This window comes from Dryas octopetala, chromosome 7 (genome assembly GCF_963921425.1).
Source record: "Dryas octopetala chromosome 7, drDryOcto1.1, whole genome shotgun sequence".
NCBI classification, from domain to species: Eukaryota; Viridiplantae; Streptophyta; class Magnoliopsida; order Rosales; family Rosaceae; genus Dryas; species Dryas octopetala.
The window spans coordinates 112,605-134,571 of NC_141372.1; the positions used below are offsets into that span (position 1 = coordinate 112,605).

The 21,967-nt window shown below is 41.3% G+C and overlaps 4 protein-coding genes across 6 annotated transcripts; 3 read left to right on the forward strand and 1 right to left on the reverse strand.

Annotated features, from left to right (window-relative positions):
• Window positions 1-2,039: 2,039 nt before the first annotated feature.
• LOC147277979 (limonoid 7-O-acetyltransferse-like) lies at window positions 2,040-2,621 on the forward strand. The gene has a single exon (XM_086250090.1). The coding sequence runs from the start codon at window positions 2,040-2,042 to the stop codon at window positions 2,619-2,621; it is 582 nt and encodes a 193-aa protein (XP_086106216.1).
• A 705-nt stretch (window positions 2,622-3,326) lies between these two features.
• On the forward strand, window positions 3,327-7,668 carry LOC147277980 (Zn-dependent exopeptidases superfamily protein). Its single transcript, XM_086251328.1, has 11 exons — window positions 3,327-3,599; window positions 3,981-4,038; window positions 4,112-4,222; window positions 4,478-4,615; window positions 5,224-5,293; window positions 5,522-5,577; window positions 5,917-6,042; window positions 6,245-6,384; window positions 6,984-7,056; window positions 7,149-7,223; window positions 7,312-7,668. The coding sequence occupies exons 1-11, from the start codon at window positions 3,448-3,450 to the stop codon at window positions 7,627-7,629; spliced, it is 1,317 nt and encodes a 438-aa protein (XP_086107454.1). The 5' UTR covers window positions 3,327-3,447; the 3' UTR covers window positions 7,630-7,668.
• A 446-nt stretch (window positions 7,669-8,114) lies between these two features.
• Window positions 8,115-12,069, reverse strand: LOC147277981 (Pentatricopeptide repeat (PPR-like) superfamily protein). The gene is made up of 5 exons (XM_086250825.1): window positions 10,179-12,069; window positions 9,462-9,614; window positions 9,281-9,352; window positions 8,874-9,061; window positions 8,115-8,456 (listed from the first exon to the last, which is right to left on the reverse strand). Exons 1-4 carry the CDS (start codon window positions 11,940-11,942, stop codon window positions 8,951-8,953), a joined length of 2,100 nt encoding a protein of 699 aa, XP_086106951.1. The 5' UTR covers window positions 11,943-12,069; the 3' UTR covers window positions 8,115-8,456; window positions 8,874-8,950.
• Window positions 12,070-12,584: 515 nt separating this feature from the next.
• LOC147277982 (uncharacterized) lies at window positions 12,585-20,969 on the forward strand. Of its 3 annotated transcripts, XM_086252237.1 has the most exons (8): window positions 12,585-12,667; window positions 17,408-17,477; window positions 17,755-17,859; window positions 17,945-18,204; window positions 18,288-18,374; window positions 19,513-19,782; window positions 20,485-20,561; window positions 20,687-20,969. In XM_086252237.1, exons 3-6 carry the CDS (start codon window positions 17,764-17,766, stop codon window positions 19,772-19,774), a joined length of 705 nt encoding a protein of 234 aa, XP_086108363.1. In that variant the 5' UTR covers window positions 12,585-12,667; window positions 17,408-17,477; window positions 17,755-17,763; the 3' UTR covers window positions 19,775-19,782; window positions 20,485-20,561; window positions 20,687-20,969. The 3 variants fall into 3 exon arrangements, with proteins under 3 accessions (XP_086108363.1, XP_086108362.1, XP_086108364.1); XM_086252236.1 differs by lacking the exons at window positions 12,585-12,667; window positions 17,408-17,477 and having other exon boundaries at window positions 17,740-17,859; XM_086252238.1 differs by lacking the exons at window positions 12,585-12,667; window positions 17,408-17,477; window positions 18,288-18,374 and having other exon boundaries at window positions 17,740-17,859.
• The last annotated feature ends 998 nt before the right edge of the window (window positions 20,970-21,967 follow it).

The window sequence follows — 21,967 nt, forward strand, 5'->3', positions numbered from 1 at the left end:
CCGAAGAGTGGTCCCGAGTACGCCTGGAGGTTATAAAATCCGAGCTCGCTCTGCTTCGACCTCAGCGCGTAATTGCAGAACAGGATATCCTTGTGTGGCACACACTTGTGCACTTTGTGCCACAAGATGTGCATGGACAGGATGATCCTGTATACGTTCGGGTTCAGCTGGTGCGGCGCCGCGCCGATCGTCGCGAGCCAGTCCTGCAGGAAGGGATGCAGGGGAAGCCGGACCCCATTTTCAAACATCTCGGGGTACATTGTCACCCATCCAATTGGGGGTCGGCTCGGCTTCTCCCCCTCATTCGGCAACCTCATCAGCACGGAGTCAGGGACTGAGTACCTATCCCTCAAATCCCTGAGATGATACTCTGTCATCTCATTGGGGATTTGATCGGCCTTCCACGCCAATTCTTCGTAGAAGTCCGGGTCGATCGGACTCCCCGTCACCCCCTGAGCCGAGGTCGACGCCTCGTGACCCCTGTCCCTTTCATCCGAGCCTGAGGTGAGTCTGCTCGGGATGGTGGCGATCGGCTCAACGTCGAGAGGCTCTTCGTCGCCCCCTTCGGCCGTTCCTTGTTCCCAGTCGGAACTCAGTATCTCGGGATTTTCTTGGTCCCCTCGGGCTCGGCGCTCTCCGCCTGGATTGCGATTTAGTGCCGAGCCGGCCTCGTCCAATTCTTCGGACAACCCGTCCCAACTCGCCTCACCCGCAGGTGGGCCTCGGCTCGGCTCGGCCTCACCCACCGATGGACTTCGGCTCATCTCGGCCTCACTGTCTCCTTCAAAGGCTTCTCCCGAGCCGAGCCGGCCACTCGAGTCAGTCTCAGACATTACAAACACTTTCTCACTTTTCTCTCTCTTGCTTTTTGGATCAAAAGACAGTCTCTCTCAAGAACACCAAGAACACACACCCACAAACCCGAAAATACAAAAAACTCAAAAGTGAGGAGAATCACTTACTGGTTTTCCTCCGCCCAAAGTCTCCACCCCTCACACACTCAGACCAACCTCGCCTACGGCCACGCTCGGTCGGAACTGCGGCCGGACTGCTGCACTGACGACGGAGATAGCAGAGGACTCGCGGTGGAGGAGAGGATTCGCAGAGAGAGAGAGTGGAGATTTCTGGAAAAGCTGGAAAGTGAACAGGAAGAGAGAGAGGGGGGGCCTTTTATACCCCATGCAAATCAAATCTCAGCCCTTCGTTTCTGGCGCTTCGCATGCCACATCTTGACACCTGTCAAGCATTCAAAAATACCCATAACGAGGTGACCCTTACGTTCCCCCATGCAGAAAACCAAACGTCCCTTCACATGTCCCTGAGATATTTTGGCCAATCACAAGTCGTCTTGTGTTCGGATCTTCGGGAATATGGGCTCGCAGGGTTCGGCTCGGATCGAGCAACCTGCTATCTTTGGGGTAGCCCTTACACTTCAACTTCCAATCCACGACTGCCCGCTCGGATCGGAAGTTGGGGGACTCCTGTTTGTGGGAAAATCCACATCAATCCGAACAGCCAGTCACAGCTCGACACGTGGCTGGTCAAACATCCACCTCGGAGTCAATTCTCAGTGGTCAAACTTTGACTTCCACGTCATCATTGATCAGCACTTCCTCTATCAGCTCAGACCGGATCTCCACACCGCCCCTCCTTGTTCGGTCCGAACCGAACCGATGATCTTCCATGGGATCGAGTGTCCATCTTCCCACGATCATCCCGGCTCGGCTCGGCTCGGCACAAGAGATGGCTTCCTTCCGAGTTCTGGCGTCGACCAGTTAGGGCTCGGAAAGACTCCAATCTATGGACCGGCTCGGCCTGGAATCCCATGTCCGATCCGACCACATATGGACTTCGTGTCTTCGCATGGGAACATGTGTTCGTATCGGCTCGGCTCGGCTCTCCGCCGCCATTCCCAGGAAGATCTCAACCAGTATCCACTTCATCATCCAGCGAAGCACCTGATCAGCCAGGTCATCTTATCTAAGTTGTTGCATCTACCCTACGAGAATTTGCATCAACACCTACGCACAAGAATATTAATGCATCAGACTCATGAGTGTGACCAGCCTGCACCTGCGGTAGTAGGACGATTGGATAATCTGGAGTATTCTATTGGAAACCTCCTTTGGATTGCGCCTGCAGCAGCTGGAACGTCATTTCCAGGAAATGATGATGATGATGATCAGCTGCTGCATGGGTTGGTGAGTGAGTTGAGGAATGCTTTGTCAAAAATTGATGGTGATTTTGTTAAGAAAATAATAATGCCATATAGATCTAGATCACCTGATGATGATGCAAGGAAAACTCTCATGCTTGAGTGTCTTAAGGAAATTACTAATATAGGGATGCGGATAGATGGGGAAGATTATTATGGTTTTAGCAGTTGGTGTAAGTTGGGGTTCTACGAAGCAGCAGATTTTGGGTGGGGAAATCCCTTGTGGGTTAGCAGCATTGCTTTAACTGCTCCTGTCTTCATGAATCTTATCATTTTGGTAGACACAAAGTTTGGCGACGGAATAGAAGCATGGGTCACCTTGGATCAACATCACATGGCTCGTCTCCTGTCCAACTCCCACCTCCAAAAATTTGCTTCATTCGATCCCAGTCCTTTAAATATTTAACCGGCCGGCCTCCTTTAATTAATTATATATATGCATGCATGTTTTCATATTAATCATCTTGATAATTAAGTTTGTGATATATATATGTATATATATATATATATATAAGAACTGAACGAAGAAGAAAAGGAAATTCTAGCAATCTGGCATATTTTTCTGGTCTACTCTCTTCTCTTTCTAGATTAATTGACAAATGGCCGGAAATGGTGTCTTGTTCAGTGATCATATATTCATATGCAGTATGTGTACATCCAAAGTATAACTATCCAACGAAAAAAATGAGAAAGAAAGTCAAAGGAAAAACGAGGAAATCAATAAAAAGCAACTGGATATAAATTTCTAGCGAATTGGACTGGGCTCAACTAAGTGGTTCTGATGTCATTCCGATGCACAGTGGATTGAATCCCATTTAGATTGGGCTGGGCTGGGCTGGTAATGTATCAAAAAAAATGTAACTGGTTCAGAAAGTGAAGTTGCGGACACCAATCTATTAATCTGTTGCTAGTTTGCTACCGTGTACTGTGGCCAGTGGTGTGATTGTGTGAATGTGATGGATGATGGAACCATATTTTGTAAATAATTTAAAGGAAGGGAAGATTGGCCAAAAAAAATAAAAAGGAAGGGAAGAATATACGGAGCCATCAAGACCGTTGAACGTGGAAGTTGGAACAATCAGGACAAACTGACAACGGACAGCTTCAAGGATGGAAAGGAAAACGACAAGAATCCAAAAAAAGAAATTAACATCAAGAAAGAAAAAAAGAGAAACTTTCTTCTTCTTCTTTGCCTTGTTCTGGTTCTTCTTCTTGGTTTTTGTCTAACTGGCATGGCTCATCTCCTTCATCATCACCTTTTTTCTCCCTTATCCATCAGTTTATGTTTCTTTGCTTGGTTGCACGGTTTCTTGGTCGTCCATGGAAATACTAATCTCACCCACTCTTCTTTCACGCCCATTAACCGCGATCTCTACCATTCCAGGTTAGGTCTACTCTCTTTATCCAACATTTTTCTTTTCCTTATTGTTTCCCAATCTTTTTGCACTCACCATATCTTTTTATTAATGAATTGTGCTGAATTTGGTAGTAACAGATTCATCGGTTTTTCTTTGAATCTTGACATGGGTTTTCTGTTTATTTCTTTAATTTTGTTTTCTTGGTGGAAAGAATTAAGGCTGATAAGTGACTGACTCTATGGTTGGTTGCTTGAAAATTGTAGGGAACTGAAAGCCTGAATCTTGGCTATTCACTAACTTTTCAATCAATTAATTGGCTTACTTGATGTGAACTTTTGAATTTCTCTGGTAATTTAACCTTGAACACCATATATAACTATCCAATTTTTCCTTTTCTTCATCTGCAGTGGGGATTTGATGAAAGAAATAAAAGCTTTGGTCCTTCGTCACCCAGACAAGCTCACAGTAGGTTCCCTTTGCCGGTCGCTCATTTTTCTCAAATTCATTTGATGTCCTAAAACTTTGATTTTAATGACAGTTGGATACAATTAAATCTCGAAACAAGGGCTACTCTGCTGAGATCGCAGTAGTTACTTATTGCCGGAGAAGGCAAGAAGCTGATGACAGGCCAAAGTTTCGGATCCTTCTTGTAAGTTTTCTAGTATTTTGATGTGTTAACACATGATTCCTTTTAATCAGATTTTGCATTGTGGGTTGACTGTTTGTATGCCTTGGGATTTTTTTGATTTCTGAAGTTATAGAAAGGACGGAATTTCTGTTACTTTAACATTACATTAAAATGTAGTAACGAGTTGCAAAATATTTATCATCTGATATTTAGTGTGTAGATAATCTCAGATTGGTAATGGCTGGTGTTTTTGACAGATGATTCCTTGTCTTCCAGAGTTTTGGGCAGCACGGGAGGGAGCTCATTACATCTGAGCTTGCATTGCGAATCCTTTCAATCTTGAGTAAAGAAAAGTTTCTACCCAACCTGGACCCAGCCTCCTTAGAACGTACCCTTGACAAGCTTGTGATTAAGGTAACTTTTTATTAATATGTTGGAAGACTCTTTCTCTAATGGTTAGTATTGATGTAGCTGCAATTTGCTTTACCAAGTGTTGTAAATTGTTTATGCAAACATTTTTGCATTTTGATTTATCCATCTAAGCAGCACCCCACTGTAGGAGCTAGCAATAATAGGGCTAGACTAGAACTTGAAAACAATAGATAATCACCTCCTCTTATCCTCATTTTCTCCCACTTCAAGTCTTTGGCTTTCATTTCAATCTATCTTGCATTCTCCAGAAATTAAAGGATTATTGGTGTGGCCTCTGCTGTTTACTCTAGTGTGAGTACATGAGATCAAACTTACACATTGGCAACTCTTACATGGGGATGATTTCTGTCCATGTTGCTCATGGATCCATTTGCATACATTACTGATGAGAATTTTGTAGTATTCTTACTTTTTAGCGGTTTCCAAAATTGTTTTTAGTTGGAAAGGTGTTGTTGAGCTATATTAATCATCATTAGAACCCCATCCCCCAGGAATTGAAATATTTTCTTCCTGAAGACTTAGCTGTTTATTTGGAGATACTTCAAGAACTTTGGTATTTTTTGAGTTCTGATATATAAGTTTTATGTCAGGTGGTCCCAATGGAAAACTTAAATGGCCGCAGACTTGTTGAAGCAGGAGACCTTTGTGAAAGGAGAAATGGTAATGCAGTTGATTTTTTTAACTTTAAATGATACACACACACACTATTATAAACAGAACCCTCTCTGTCTACCAGAATATATGAAATCTTAAATATACTCTTGTTATTTAAAAGGGTAGTAATAATAGATTTTAAAAGTAAGTTTAGTATAGTAATTGTAAATTACACCACTTTCCATCATATATATGTATGTGTATTTAAATGCTTAAGTTTGTATTTTGCGACAGGAAGAGGAGTTGATCTCAACCGTAATTGGAGCGTAGATTGGGGCAAAAAGGAGAAGGTTAATATGCCTGTTCATTTTATGCTCTCAAGTCCTATTTTCTTATTCGTGCTATACCACATTTATTTTGTTGCTTGCTTATATCATTTTTCAAGTGTATTGGTCAAGATGCCTTCTTGAGGTGGACCTTCTTTAAGATTATATAGTAGTACGCTTAATGTATAAATTCATTACTATTGAAATAGTTATGTATAACGCACCATTAAATGAGGCTGTAGTCTTATCCATTGGTGTTCCTGCTTCCTTTCTTTTACTTAAATATTCAATTGTCATTTCATTTCTTCTGCTATTCTGTGCTTAAGACTCTTCTTTCTATTTGATGTTGTTTTTCTATCACAGGATTACGATCCATATGAGGAAAATCCTGGAACTGCTCCTTTCAGTGAGCCTGAAACTCAAATTATGCGGAAAGTTGCATTGTCATTTGATCCACACGTATGGGTTAATATACACTCCGGGATGGAGGTGGGTCAAACTAACTTCCAATTCATATTTCCTCCTGTTGCAATACCATTTCATCACTTACAATCTATTCAGTTTTATATTCTTTTACCAATTACCAGTCAAGTTTCATGGTGCTCCTTAATTTGTGTTTCATTTCAATTTAGGGTTTCGGTTCTGTACTCTGCATATAGCACATTTCTTACATAGCTTCTGGTTTGTTCAGGCTCTCTTTATGCCGTATGACCATAAGAACACAACCCCTGATGGAGTTTCCTCGCACCAGATGAAGTCATTGCTTAAAGAACTGAACCATCTGCATTGCCAAAAGCGTTGCATGATTGGGTCTGGTGGAGGTTCTGTTGGGTTAGTATTACTGATACCAAGACCCAACCTTGGGTCTCGTACCAGTTTTAGTTGTTCATTGTTACTATTGATGTCATAAATACTTGATTTTCAAAATTGTTATCATTTTGTGATGAGAAATAACTATGGGCAGCCATAGTTCTACTAATCTACTTAGGTCAAGCAAAGACAATGTTTACTTAGTGCCCATCATAATAAATCAGCGTTTTCGTACCAAACAAGATGGTCATGGGTAGAGCATTCTTAGGAAGAGTGGAGCTTGAAAGGAAGGTTCAGGGAGAAGATTGATGGTGCAATGGCATTTTTTCAATTTGGTGGGTATAGAGCATGTTGGTCTCAAATCCATTGAATGATGCCAGAGGTTGAGGTTTAGTGGGCTTTACAGAAGAAACTTGGCACTCCTAAGGACATGCTGGTAGTGGGGCTGCAAGGCTAAAGCCATGCTGGGTCTGCAATTTTAAGTGGCTTAATTGATTCATTAACCTTTACCCCTCCCCATCTTTTCAGCTCATGAGCCAAAGTTCAAAGGATTCAATGTTTGCTGTTTCAAAATGCTTATTGTAAGTTTTTCCAACAAGGTTATTATTGCTCAATTCTAGGTATCTGGCTCATGGGACAGCAACTGATTTTATGTTCGACATTGTAAGGGTGCCAATGGCTTTCACCTTTGAGGTTTGTCAAATCATCCCGCTTTTCCCTTCAAATTTCTAATCTCACAGCAAATTTGACTCATAAAAACTGTATCCTTTTTCATTGTGACGCAGATATATGGAGATGGAGCAGCCTCATCAAGAGATTGCTTCAAAATGTTCAATCCCACTGACTTTGGTACCTTCAATGTATGTTACTTTGGTTCATCTTTTAAGTTCCAGCATATAGAGAACCAACATTGGTGAAATTAACAGTGTAAATGTTATTCGTTGTCAGAGAGTTCTCAATGAATGGTCTGCTGCTTTTTTCACAATTTTTAAATTGGGGCCAGACCAGCTTGGTGAAAATTATTCAAAGGCCTCTGTGCTCACCTTAGACAAGTGGGTATCAATAGATGAGTATCTTGATGGGTACTTAGTCGAGAGGAGTAGTAGATATGGAAAGAAGATGGAGGTGCTTGAGCTAGGAATGCAGGAGATAAGAACATATTTCAGGCTCTTCTTGCTATCCTCAGTTCTGTTAATGTTCATGTTCTGTTCCAGAATTTCAAAAAGCAAGTGTGCTAGACCAATTGTTTCTGCTATTGCACTCTGACATTGAGATATAAAGGGTGTATGCCAAAATTTTGAGGAAGGATATCTCTAAAAAAAATATTTGTACAAGTACACACAATTACAAACATTTTTGTAACTCATAGTGTAATTTTTCTCTGTAAAACTTATAATATTCTTTTTAAGTGAAGCATCAATGTATTTGCTTGGATTGAATGCATGCGACTAGACTGAATCCGCATCTTACTTTAAAGAATTAATCCTCGTACACCCCCTCAATAGCCAAGAGAATGCATCAAGCATTTTACTCTATGATATACAAACTTCAGTTAAATATATATATATATTGCATTTAGCTAATGGTGCACTGACATTTCTCTTAATAATGTTGGAGAGGTCCTTAATTCAAAATACCATCCCCAAAGAAAAAAAAAAAAAATTGTCTGAAACGAAATCCCTTTTTTGTGTGCATATCACAAAACAAGACAAACATAATGCACACCTCTTTGCCGACAGAAGAAATGTGGAAACAGAAAATGTTGTGATTAACATGCCCTTCCCTTAAAAAAAATGACGAAAAAATAATTCAATTTAGTGTTATAGTTACATTCCACTTCATGATATAAAAATAATCGGCAATTATTTACAAGATACAAGCAACAAATCATGTTTTATCTGGTGTTTATAGAAAAAGAATTACAACAGGGGGTGTTTCTTCAACTGTTCTTGTTTTGTCATTAAGGTGTGGTTTTAAAATCCAGTCTCTTAGACTCAATTCCTGGTTCCCAGTCCCTTAGCTCTCAATTTCTTGTTCCCAAAATCTGGGACATGATTGCCGTTGAAGTTGAATTCCCTTGCATGATGGCCAGCCTAAATCATCATTCCCACAAAATCATCAGACCAGAGAAAAAGTTGTTTGATGTGGTAGCTGGTGATCTTGTTACAACCTTTAGCATAAATTCAGGCTTATATAATATCCTTGTATATAGTATATATAAATAAATATATATATACACGATTCGGATCGACACAAAACGACTCGTGTGAGCCCCAATAGGGTATACCTCAACATAAATAAGTTGAGGTATACCTCAATAGAAGGAGTCTGCATATATATATATATATATTTATAGACATGCCGCTTCCGTTGAGGTATACCTCATCTTAAATATGATGAGATATGGCTTGTGAGACCTATTCCGCATTGTAATGTATTTATACATATGTTAAACTGCTGATGATAAGCAAGAAAAAAAGTGTAAATATAACGTGAGAGTTTTGGCCTACCTTCAAAATAGACCTGACTAGATCAGACATAGTAGAAGAACACATGTAACTTTGGCTGTATGACTCAATCATATCATTTATGATCTCAGTGTCTGTTTCATATATTTCAGAGCAGACCGTAGCATTGCCCTGGCCTTCCTATCTGGAGTGCACCTAGATTGAATCATTTCTTCATACACAGCTGGAACCTGAAACCAAACCAGCAACTAATATATTTCAATATATAAAACATCACACAGATGCTGAAATTATCTAACATATAAAGAAGTGAAACGGTAATATATACAATAAAAACTTTTATATTATTGCAAAAGGTAATGGAGGCACCACAAAAGCTGAAGGCCTATTATGCATACAAAAAGATGCAGAAGTCATCTATGATAAAGGACATTACATAAGATTCATACCTTATAAAATTTATCGACACGGATAAGGGCTTTCATAAGTGTAGTATATGTAACTACATCTGGTTTCAAGTCCTGCAGTTATAAGGAAACAAGTGTAGTTGTAGTAAAATGGCAAGCTCAATTTTACCATTTGTGTAGTAAACTAGTAATCGTAGTGGTGAACAACATTAGAAGAACTTACATTTTCCTTCATGAACTGCAACACAGAAAAGGCCTCAGCATCCCTTCTATCTTCACCAAATGCATTGATTAACGAATTGAGAGCTAAGAGACTGGGTTTTAAGCCATCTGCTCTCATGACCCTAAATGCATTCAGTGCTTGCTCAGACAAACCCTGTCAAGCATTAACATGGAAGATGAAATGAATGCTCAACCATCACACTTACAATAAGACTATCCAATTCATTCTCAGAGATCCAAATAGAAAGATAAAAATGGTAGAGTAAGATGAAAGCTTTCTGGTGGACAATTCATCAGCATATCCATCTAAAGCTTCAGCAGTCCAAGATACATAAATAAATACACACAGACACATAACAGCTTGACCCTACAACTTCGAACAGACCATTAAGTTTAATAATTCAGGAAGAAGAACATGGTATATTAAGCATTTTTTTGAACCTCGCCACTGGTAATATTGATGACAAGTTTGAGATTGTACTGAGGTTAAAAAATGAGGCAGTGCAGCTATCTCAAATGGTACAGTATCCACTCAATGATGGTCATGTCAATACAAGTGGACAGGACAGTGAAGAAAAAATTAGCCATATCATGGTTTGAATTCATAGAATAGTGCAATGAAAAAGTGCAGGTAAGATCACCTAAGATAAGATGGCATGCAAGGTAACCATTATGGAAATTAGAGAAGGTGTGGAGAAGTCTAGAGAAGAAAACTTACTCTTTGTGCATAGGCATTAATTAAGGCATTATACATTGTCGGGGATGGTTTCAAGCCTGCAGACTTCATCACCTCCAAGCACTCTATTGCATCGTTAAATCTCCCCGACTTTCCATATATGTCAACTAGCGTGGTATATGTAACTATATTGGGCAGTAGACCCTGACTCTGCATCTTCCCCAACAAGCCTTTCACTTCATCCCACCTTTCCTGCTCCCCAAATGAATTAATCATGATGTTATAGGTGGTGGCACAAGGCGCGCACCCACTTTCCTGCATTTCCTCAAACAACTCCTCTGCCCTTCCATGGTGGCCTGACTTACAATGACAATCTATAAGCGTATTCCAGGTGACAGTGTCGGGATGAATCCCCTCCGATAGCATCCTTTCAAAGGCAGCCATAGCATGATCAAGACAATTAGACTTTCCAAAAGTATCAATCATCACATTGTAAAAATGCCTATCGGGTTTCACCCCACTGCTCTTCATCTCCCTCAAAACTTGGAATGACTTTTGCCACTCCCCTCTATCACGGTAGCTGGCTAAAATCCGACTGAAAACATAGGAATTAGGCTGCACATTGCTAGCTTCCATCTCTTTCAACACAATTCTTGCACTTTCCCACCTACCCGCATTTGCATAAGCATCAATGAGAAGGCTGTAAGTGTGCTCATCAGGTGAAATGCCACTCTTCTCCATCTGGGAGACGATGGATTCCGCGTCTTTCAAAGAAGCTGCCTTTACATACCCTTTTAGAAGGGCATTGTAAGCCCGAGTCCTGGGTTGCAATCCACCTTCTTTCATTTCTTCGAAAATAGCTTCGGCTTCAACCACCCTACCGGAATTCCCCAAAGCCGAAATAAGTGCAACCAGAGTGGCGGTCTTGGGGTTCAACCCACTGGCCTGGACCATGGCTAGAAAATGCATAGCCTGGCTCGGCTCACCGGCTTTTGCGAAACCAGCAATTATATCATTGAAGAGCTGCCCGTCAATCTCAATCTTCTCGGACTCAATCTCCCTATAAAGCTTGAGCATAATTGGGGAATCAATCTTGTTTGCGCGGGTGAGGGACTGAATGATCAAGCTGTAATTGATGAAATCCGATCGGTAACCGTCTTGGCGCATCCTAGACATCAAATTGAGGGCCTTTTCGAGGTCACCGTTGCGAGCACAAGCGCCGATTAGAGCATTGTAGGTTAATGGAGTTAAGGTTTGTCTCTGGGAGAGCAGGAAGGCCTCGTAGAGCTTCTCGGAGCGGCCGAGCGCGTGGATGAGGATGGAGTAGAGCAGTTCGTAAGAGAAGCAGAGGTTGTGTTTTTGGAGCCATGAAACGACGGCGTATGCTAGTCCAATGGAGGAGGAGGAGGAGGAGGAGCAGAGAGATTTGAGGAGGGAGTGCCAGAGAGTGGCCGGCACCGCTCGGTAGGACTCGGCCAGCTGGAACTCGGTTGGGTCGAGTGAGGTTGGTGAGGCGGAATCAGGAGTGGTGGTGGTGTTGGTGGATGAGTTGGAGAGGAAGTTGAGGAGGGGGGTGAAGTCATAGCGGGAAGCGGTTTGGTCGTCAAAGCGTCGTCTTGAGGATGGGAGATGGGCTTCGATGGAAGAGTTGGCAACGGCAGTGACTGTTGTGGCGGCGAGAGGCACGTGGAATATATGGTGCTGGTGGTGCTGGTGGTGCTGGTGGCGGAGGATGAGTATTGGAGAAGCTAATTGATTCCAAGGGAAGTGGGTGGAACCTGGTAGTGGCAGAGGTACAAGAAGCATGTTGATTGTTGGTCTTATTATTCCAGACTTCAATTCACTCTTCACTCTTCAGTGAGTGCAGACAGTGTATGTGTGTCTGTGGGTTAGGGGGGATCGGCTGTTAAGCCACGAGTAATATTTTATCGGTTTCGTTTCCTGGGATAGTTTTTGTGGAGAGGAGAAAAGGTTATAAATAATAGTATGCTGGACATCTCACATTTTTATATTAGATAATAAAAGTGTAAAATAGATGGAGAGCTTATCCTCTGTCTTGCGAAACAGGAATTTGCTTTCCCAGATAAATCTTTGAGGCGCCACATAAGCTTATTACATTTTTTTTTTGTAGTCGGCTAGTCGCGGAACCACCTGATACTTTGAATTGGATGTATGCAGAATACAGAATAATCGCGGTCGGCATTATAAAAATGCATCGCTTTAAAGTTAAACCCTTGCTTGCCCACCGGCTACTGGTAGGGTTTCTCTGCAACAGTCAACAGTGGCCATGGGAGGTTCGCGAGTTCAACTGAACAAGCCCCATAAATCGCTCTTTTCCTCAAATTCTACGCGTCACCTCCACAAAACTTCAAGTATTTTTCTTTTCTTTGTTTGCTCAAACTCAAAGCAAGTGAGCAACTTCAGGTTTTAAATTTGAGGTTTTTGGTGCTTCAGATAAGGGTATGATTGCTAAATCGGAGCGCAATGATGCCAAGGGAGCTCGGGCGGCTCGAATTCAACGTAACAAGATGGTAACTGATTTTCAAATCTCCTTTTTGTCGAAGAGCTGTTCTCTGACTTGGTCTCTTTGTAACCGTTCCTTACTCTAGCTAGTGTTGTGGTTCTATTTGAATTATGTGTTATCTCTTTTGTTTACTAAGTATCTGCAAAGTCGTTTAGGTATTCCTCCTTTTAAGGAGTATTAGTTTTGTTTGATCTGTATAAATGTATCCGTTTAATAATATTCAAGTCAGTCTTCAAGCATATCTGTTCTCAGCTCTACATGGTATCAGAGCCTCTTTATTTTTTTTTTTCCTGAAAAACCACCATGTCCGCACAAGCAGCTCCTCTCAATGTTCCTGTTTCCTCAAACACTAACCTCATTACCATAAATGTAACAGTCCAAGCCCCCCTCAAGCTCACAAGCTCCAACTACATATCCTGGAAATTTCAATTTCAAACACTATTCACTGGTTATGACCTTCAAGGATTCATTGATGGATCCAGGCCTTGTCCTCTTGAGACAATCACCACAGACACCACAACCACTCCCAACCCAGCGTACCACACCTGGGTTCGTCAGGATCAATTAATCCTCAACGCCATTGTTGGATCTCTGTCCCCAACAATAATTCCATTCATTGCTCGAACCAAGACCTCCAAAGAAGCATGGAATGTCCTCGCCACCACCTATGCAACTCCTTCCAGGGGCCGCATCAAGCAAGTCAAGGCTCAGTTCAAAGCTCTCACTAAGGGTACTCTTAGTATCACTGATTTCTTGCAAGCTGTCAAAGCCCGCGCAGACGAGCTTGGCATTTTAGGCGCTGCAGTTGATGATGAAGATCTCACTGAAAAGATCCTTGAAGAACTTGGCGATGATTACAAGGAGCTCGTGCGTGCTGTTCAAGCCCGGGACACACCAATTCGGTTTGACGAATTGCATGAGAAGCTTCTAACATTTGAAGCCTCCCTCAGCATCATCAACAAGTCCACAATATCATTCCCGCCCACTGCTCATCCCACCACACGTTCCTTCAACCAGTCTCGTTCCAACACTCAGCGCCCATCCTTCAATCATCACCAAAACTGGCCACAGTACAATAATCAGTCTCGACCTCACTATCCTACCTTTCCTGCTGCTTCAAATCGTCCACCTCCGAGACCCTACCTTGGCCACTGCCAAATCTGTGGCGTTCAAGGGCACACAGCCAAACGGTGTTCCTCATTTCGGTTTACACCTATTGGCTCTCTGAATCAGAGTTCCAACGCCAACTCAAGTCCTTGGCAACCCAGAGCAAATTTTGCAGCTGCTACTCCATCCGAAAGCTCCCCTTGGCTACTTGACAGTGGTGCATCTCACCACGTCACGTCTGATCTCCGAAACTTGTCACTTCATTCTCCATACACTGGTGGGGATGATGTGATGATTGGTGATGGTACTGGTCTCCGAATAACGCACACAGGCTCTACGTCACTTAAAACCCCAACTCATTCATTTACTCTCACTGATTTCTATTTATCAATTCTGTGTTGCTAACAATGTGTCTATAGAATTCTTACCTTGGTGTTTTCTTGTGAAGGACCTTCTCACGGGGGCAGTTCGAGCAAAGGGTGAACCAAAGGATGGAGTGTATGAATGGCCGGGCTTCTCCATGTTGTCCACCTCTCCTCTTGCTATTTCAAGTGTCAAAATAGCACCCATAAACTAGCATTATAGACTAGGACATCCTACTCTTCCAGTTTTAAATAACATTTTGTCACGTTTTCATTTAGAGTCATCTCCTTCAACTCAAAAAAATTTTGTATGTAATGCCTGTCAATGTAATAAAAGCCACAAGCTTCCTTTCTCAGTTTCAACGTTACAATCTGACCATCCCCTTCAAATAATTTACTCTGATGTGTGGACATCACCAGTATATTCTTTAGATGGGTTCAAGTATTATGTTATTTTTGTTGATCACTTCACAAAATACATCTGGTTCTACCCGTTAAAACATAAATCTGATGTCAAATCCACTTTTTTGCGTTTCAAACCCATTGTTGAAAATCATTTTAAACCAAAAATTGTCACCTTTTATTCAGATAACGGAGGAGAATTTATTGCACTTAAGGACTATTTTGCTCTCCATGACATCTCCCATATGACTTCACCCCCTTATACTCCTGAACACAATGGGTTCTCGGAGCGTAGGCACATGCACATAGTTGAAACAGGACTCTCTCTTCTCTCCCATGCATCACTCCCACAAAAATTTTGGTCCTATGCTTTCTCCACTGCAGTGTATTTAATCAATAGAATGCCTACCCCAACGTTGAATTTTTCTTCCCCTTATGAACTCATTTTTCAACAAACCCCAAACTATGCAAAGCTTAGGATTTTTGGCTGCTTATGTTACCCATGGCTCCGGCCGTATATCACTCACAAGCTACAACAAAAATCCCAACCTTGCATATTCTTGGGATATTCTTTATCTCAAAATGCCTATCTTTGTTTTGAAAAAGAATCCTCCAAAATTTTTGTTTCACGTCATGTGTCCTTTTTTGAGTCAATTTTTCCTTCAATAACTCCTCTATCACAAGAGTCTTCCTCCACCACCAACACCTCTGACATGTGGATTCCTCCCACCATTCCAATCCCAACGTGTTCAACTTGCCCTCCTACACTTCAGCCTGCTGAACGCTCTTTGCCTCCCCCCGTGAGCATCACTTCGCAAGATACACCACAGGTAACGACTTCTTATTCTCCTACCACATCTTTTCCCCCTTCTTCACCCCCATCTTCCCCTCCTACAAGTTCCTCCTCGGTTCCTCCAAATCCACCATTATTGCCCCACCCTCCACCACAACCCACACATCCTATGACCACTCGTTCAAAAATTAATATTCATAAACCTACTCAAAAACTCACCCTAAACACTCACCTTCGAACACTAAACACCTCTAAGCCCTCCACCGTCAATCAAGCCCTCCAACACCATCATTGGCGTCAAGCAATGTCCGAAGAATTTGATGCTCTTGTCCGAAATGGGACTTGGGACTTAGTTCCTTCACATCTTGCTTCCAATGTTGTAGGTTGCAAGTGGATTTTTCGGACCAAGAGGAATTCTGATGGTACAGTGGCACGCTATAAAGCTCGGCTTGTGGCAAAGGGGTTCAATCAACGACCTAGTCTTGATTATCACGAGACATTTAGCCCTGTCGTCAAGCCTACGACGGTTCGAATAGTTCTCAGCCTTGCCGTGAGTCATGGGTGGCCATTACGCCAGCTTGATGTCAATAATGCCTTCTTGCAAGGCCATCTCACTGAGGATGTATACATGGATCAACCTCAGGGTTTTATTGATGGAGACAAGCCCACACATGTTTGCAAGCTTAGAAAAGCAATCTATGGTCTCAAGCAAGCGCCACGCGCCTGGTATTATGAGCTACGCCATTTTTTGATCTCCATTGGGTTTCAAAATTCATTGGCTGATACCTCTCTGTTCATCTTCTGCTATGGTTCTCGTTTGATTTATCTCTTGGTATATGTTGATGATATCATTGTCACAGGGGATAATAAAGCTGCTGTAGCTCAATTTGTGCAGGACCTAGCACAACGTTTTTCACTCAAAGACTTGGGTTCTCTGTCTTACTTCTTAGGGGTTGAAGTTCAACCGCACTCTCAGGGCTTGCTTCTCACTCAATCACGCTACATTTTGGATCTCTTGCAGCGCACCAACATGACTGGAGCGAAGCCCACTTCCATGCCATTGCCATCCGGCGCTCCACCGTGTCTTTCCATGGGCCAGCAACTCCTTGATCCCACTCAATACCGGGCTGTGGTTGGGAGCTTGCAATATCTCTCCCTTACTTGCTCGGACATCTCATATGATGTTAACAAGTTGTCGTAGTTCATGCACAAGCCCACTGACGTGCATTGGTAGCTGGCTAAAAGACTACTTCGTTATTTGAGTGGTACTGTAAGTGATGGTATTGTCATATATAGGCATTCCCCTTCCCTTCTTCATGCTTTTTCTGATGCGGATTGGGGAGGCAACAAAGATGATTTCTCCTCCACTGGTGCATATATACTTTATCTTGGCCGGACACCCATTTCTTGGTCCTCTCGCAAACAGCACACGGTTGCTCGATCGTCGACTGAAGCTGAGTATCGCTCTGTTGCTGACACAGCAGCTGAAATTAGTTGGGTTTGCTCTCTCCTCACTGATCTTCAGTTCCCACTTCCTGCTGCACCTGTTATTTACTGTGATAATGTTGGAGCAACTCACTTGTTTGCCAATCCAGTTTTCCATTCCAAAATGAAGCATGTTGCCATTGATTTTCACTTCATTCGTGGATTGGTTTACTCAGGTGCCTTATGTGTTGCCCATGTCTCTTCTCACGACCAACTAGCTGATGCTCTTACTAAGCCTTTAGCTTCTCACAGGTTCAGTCAGTTAAAGACCAAGATTGGGCTGCACAGCAGCGGCCAATCTTGAGGGGGCATGTCGAAGAGCTGTTCTCTGACTTGGTCTCTTTGTAACCGTTCCTTACTCTAGCTAGTGTTGTGGTTCTATTTGAATTCTATGTTATTTCTTTTGTTTACTAAGTATCTGCAAAGTCGTTTAGGTGTTCCTCCTTTTAAGGAGTATTAGTTTTGTTTGATCTGTATAAATGTATCCTTTTAATAATATTCAAGTCAGTCTTCAAGCATATCTGTTCTCAGCTCTACACTTTTCTCTCTTCGGTGCCAATGTTGCCAACCTGAATGCTCTCTACTTCACACTCTGTAGGTACGGGAACAGAAACGAGCAGCCCTTTTGAAAGAGAAGAGGGCTTCAAGTGGATCATCAAGTCCTCCCCGTGTGTTGTTTCTTGGACTACTTGAAATAAAAATTTTCATTATGTTCATTTTGTTTCTATATGATATATATCATTGAAAACTATATTTAAAGCATCTTGGGCATTAGTCTCTGTAGTGTTTTTTTTTCTCCCATCTCTTTTCATGGTTTCACAAAATAAGATATTAGCTTGTTGGACTTTTGACAAACCTAATTTGACACTAGGCTTATTGTAATCAATTTACTGCTACTGCTGCATCATCTAGCTGTTTGTTAATGGTTTATTGGTTATGTTTCAGAATTTCCAGATGAAGTGGATACCCCCGCTAGACATTCCAGCAAGAAAACGTTTTGCAAAGTATAGAGGCCTCAAGTCCTTTAGGACCTCTTCATGGGATCCCAAAGTAATATTTTTGTACTTGTATAATAGAAGTTCACGCTATTCTGAACATAAATGTTCAACTGACATAAGCTTCTAATGTATTTCAGGAGTCTCTACCTCCAGAGTATGCCAGAATCTTTGCATTCGATAATTTCAACCGAACACAGAAACACGTTCTTGCCAAAGCTTTAGATTTAGAGCAAGAAAACAGGGATGACTGCGTAGCAGCTAGCTCATATGCAAGGCTGCATATCAAAGAAGTGCCAACTACTGTTGCTTCTAAGTTATGTATGCATGCAAAGGCAATGCCTGTTATAGCATGTGGCCTTTTGCAGCATGAGTCCAAGATGTCTGTACTCCATTTCAGGTATCTTGTATATGCGCAAAACTTGCAGTTTTGTGATCTTCTTAAGAGGAGGTCTCATGAGTTTAGATTATCTATGTTTGCAGCATAAAAAAGCATGACACAAACAGTACTCCTATCAAAGCCAAAGAAGAATTTTTATTTCATGTTGGTTTTCGCCAATTTGTTGCTAGGTAGTTTTCTAACAAAAAAAGTTCTTATTGATTTTATTGATTTTTCAAAGCATACCTTTAACTGTAGTTTTTATCAGTGTTTTCAAAGGCGTTCTTCAGGCGCGCCTCAAGGCGCGAGTCATGGCGAGGCGGCGGCCGATTGCGCACGACGTCGCCGGAATTTGTAAAAGGACTGAAAGGCGACGGCAAGGCGTTGAAGGTATACGCCTCGCAACGGCAAGGCGTTGAAGGCGGACGCCCCGCGACCACCTCTGCGGGATTTTTTTTTTCAAAAACTCAGTCCCAAAACTTTCCGATCCGGTAACGGTCTCAGCAGCAACTCCTCTGAGAAGTCTTCGTCGGCGACCGGTGACCCCAAGGCAACTTTGGACAAGATGATTGGGCCGAAAAGCAAGAGAGAGAGTAAGAGGATCGGTCTAAGATGTAGAAAAAGAAGGGCCATGAGTGACCTTGAATTAGAGTGTGGGTTGCGACTTGCGAGCAGTGTTTTCAAAAGCTGAATAGCTGGAAGTTTGGTTCAGTGAAAGACTAGTGAAGTGACTAGTTATGTTGGTCTGGGCTTGGGCCTTTTAGAAATATTAATGGGCTTTTCAGTTTTTTGCTCAGATTAAGGCCCAATGCTTGTGGATGAAAATGATGAAGTAGAACTAGAAGCTCCTCTTCAATTTGATAATGTGCTTCCTCATTCCCACATCGATTCCTTCGACAAGGATGATAGTGATATTAGTTTGAATGATATTGATGATAATGAGTGGGATGAATGAAGTGGTTGTTTTTACTATGTTTTTGTGAATGAACTTATTAGATCAATATGCTTGTTTGGATTTCTATTTAATTTGGACAATATTATTGAATTTGATATGTAATATGGATGATTTTTATTTATGAATGACAATTAATACTATTTTTTAGCTATATAATTATTTTTATAATTTTTTTATTATTATATTTTTTTATGCCCGAAAGGCTTACGCTATACGCGTCAAGGCTTACGCCTCGCCTTGCGAGACTGCAAACGCCTCGCGTGACGCTTTTGCGTCTGAAAACACTGGTTTTTATTGATTTTTAATAAAGTTCTTTTCACAAAAAAAGTTGATTTGTAATGAAGTTTTTTATGTTTTTGCTCATCTCTTTGCAGACCAATATATTCTACTGACAACATTAATTCTGACAAGCACAAAATGGAGAGGTTTCTTCATGCAGGACGTTTTTCCATAGCTTCCATTTATGCTCCGATCTCATTTCCCCCTCTTCCATTGATAGCTTTGAAAAGGGCTGAAGGAGTGGCAAGTGCACCTACAGTTGCTGCTGTTGGTTCACTGAGAAGCATTGAGCCCGACAGGATTATACTAAAGAAGATCATTTTAACTGGGTATGATTTATGCTCGACCATTGATTGAGGCTTAAGGTTATGGTGATTTTACAGCCCTTCTCCCCTCTCTTCCCTCCCTTCCCAAGCATACAATGTGTATGTACCAAAGGTAATAGTAATGACCATGAAGGAAAAGGGTTTTGTGGTGGAATGTTTCAGCACGTGCTTAACAACATAGAGAAAATCCCATCAATGAATTTTGCCAAATATTATGCCATCTTTGCAAAAATGTATATTGTTACTAATCATTACACCCTTTAGTTACAACCAAACCATATTTGAAAATCCTATTTCTGAAGAGCTTTCATTACATTGTTGTTTTGACAACCATACTTCCAATTCTATAATACACATTCCTGACTATCTTTCCAACAGTTTAGTTTTAGTTTTTAATGGTTAAACTTGCATGACATGTGAATGGTTCTTGTATAAAACATGATAGATATGAACCAAAGCTCAGACAGATGTCCAACATGGTGATCACGTATTTGGTATATTTTAGTATTTTCCAAACACCCAAGCTCCACTTGTAGACTGAAAAATTCTCTAACTTGAAACCTTTGTAATGTAAGGCTCAGGATGAATTATATGCTTATACTTGTTGGCAGAGCTAGTACATGCTTTTTGAGATTTCCTTAATTTTTAGTGTATGCAGCACTAGGAGATACACCATTGGATGTTTGCCTTTGAAAGTTTTGATTTCTTGTACCTTAACTCCATAAGCATATTTTGATGCAGTACCCTCAACGAGTATCAAAACTAAAAGCTTCTGTAAGGTATATGTTCATAACCCAGAGGATGTGAGGTGGTTTAAGGTGAGAATCTCATAGAAGATACCTAATATCTCTCTCTCTCTCTCTCTAAATTTATGGTGTACCATATCAGAAGAATGCTCTTCAACCATTATGAATAACTTTATTGATGTGCATGGTGATGGCAGCCTGTGGAGGTGTGGACCAAATGTGGTCATCGTGGTTGCATCAAGGAACCTGTTGGTACGCATCAAGGAACCTGTTGGTAAGATAATTATATTCTCAAGATAGATTGTAAGAGAAATCTATCCCAGTGTGAAAATGTTTTTCCATAGAAACTTTTCTTTGTTGTATTGGCCTTTATCCACTTGTAATAATCTGTTGCTATTAATTTAGGAAAGATTATTGGGGGCCAGCAAATGTAACAAAGTTAAGATCTGTTGCTATTATTTACTTCTTCTTTTTTTTTTTTTTAAATAAAAGAAAGGGTAAAATTTAGAAAGGAAATTGACCAGCTTTGTGAGAGATCTCTTGAAGAAAATAAGACATAATAAAACATTTTGCTCGTAGAAATTATGTGGTGATTATCCAGACTTTCAATTAGTTTCAAGTTTACTGTAAATGGTAGTTTGAATTGTTTCTTAGGTTTCATTCTGGGTGCATTTAGAACTTGCTTGTGGATGTCCTGAACCAAGACCCTTGAAGAATCTTAACAATAATCGGAATATTTTCAGTAGGCGAGTTGTTGATTTATCCATCCTTTTTCTTTTGTTCTTTATAACATTCAGTCATGTAGCATAGTTTGTGATTATGACTTTCATCTTGGGTGATTTGTTTGAGAAGCTGTCTATGTGAAACATATTGACAGTATTCAGGATCGCTGGAATTGCAAACAATGCCCAAATAGTTTAAAATTAAGGGGTATCAAGATGCTAATCAAGTAGTTATTATATTGTGTTTGTACCTTTTTTTTTTGGTAAATTACACGCAGGTACTTCAAGTATACACTCTTGTTCACTTGAGTACCCAAATTAAAAAAAATTTGTCAGAGGTACCTTAACTACTGATTTTGCACACCTAAGTACCTCCGTTAACTATTCCGTCAGGAAGGCCATTAAGTGCCTACGTGGCACAGTCACATACTTTTAAAAAAATGACATGTGGACAAAAAAATAATAAAAAATGAAATAAATTTAAAAAATTTTAAAAAAATGAACTAATTATTTAAAAAAACTAAAAAAATGGAGTTGCAGGGGCTAGCTGGCAGCCTCCCTCCGAGACCCACCCAACCCAGCCACCAACTCCTTCGACCCCAGCCACCTTGCCGCCGACCCACCCCCTCTCTTTGCATGCCCCTTTCCTCTCTCTCTCTCTAACTCTCTCTCTCTCTCCCCGAAACCCCAGCCCAAGCCCAGCCCCGAGCCCTCCTCCCTCCGCCTCCCCCAGTGACCCACCCACCTCCCTCCCCT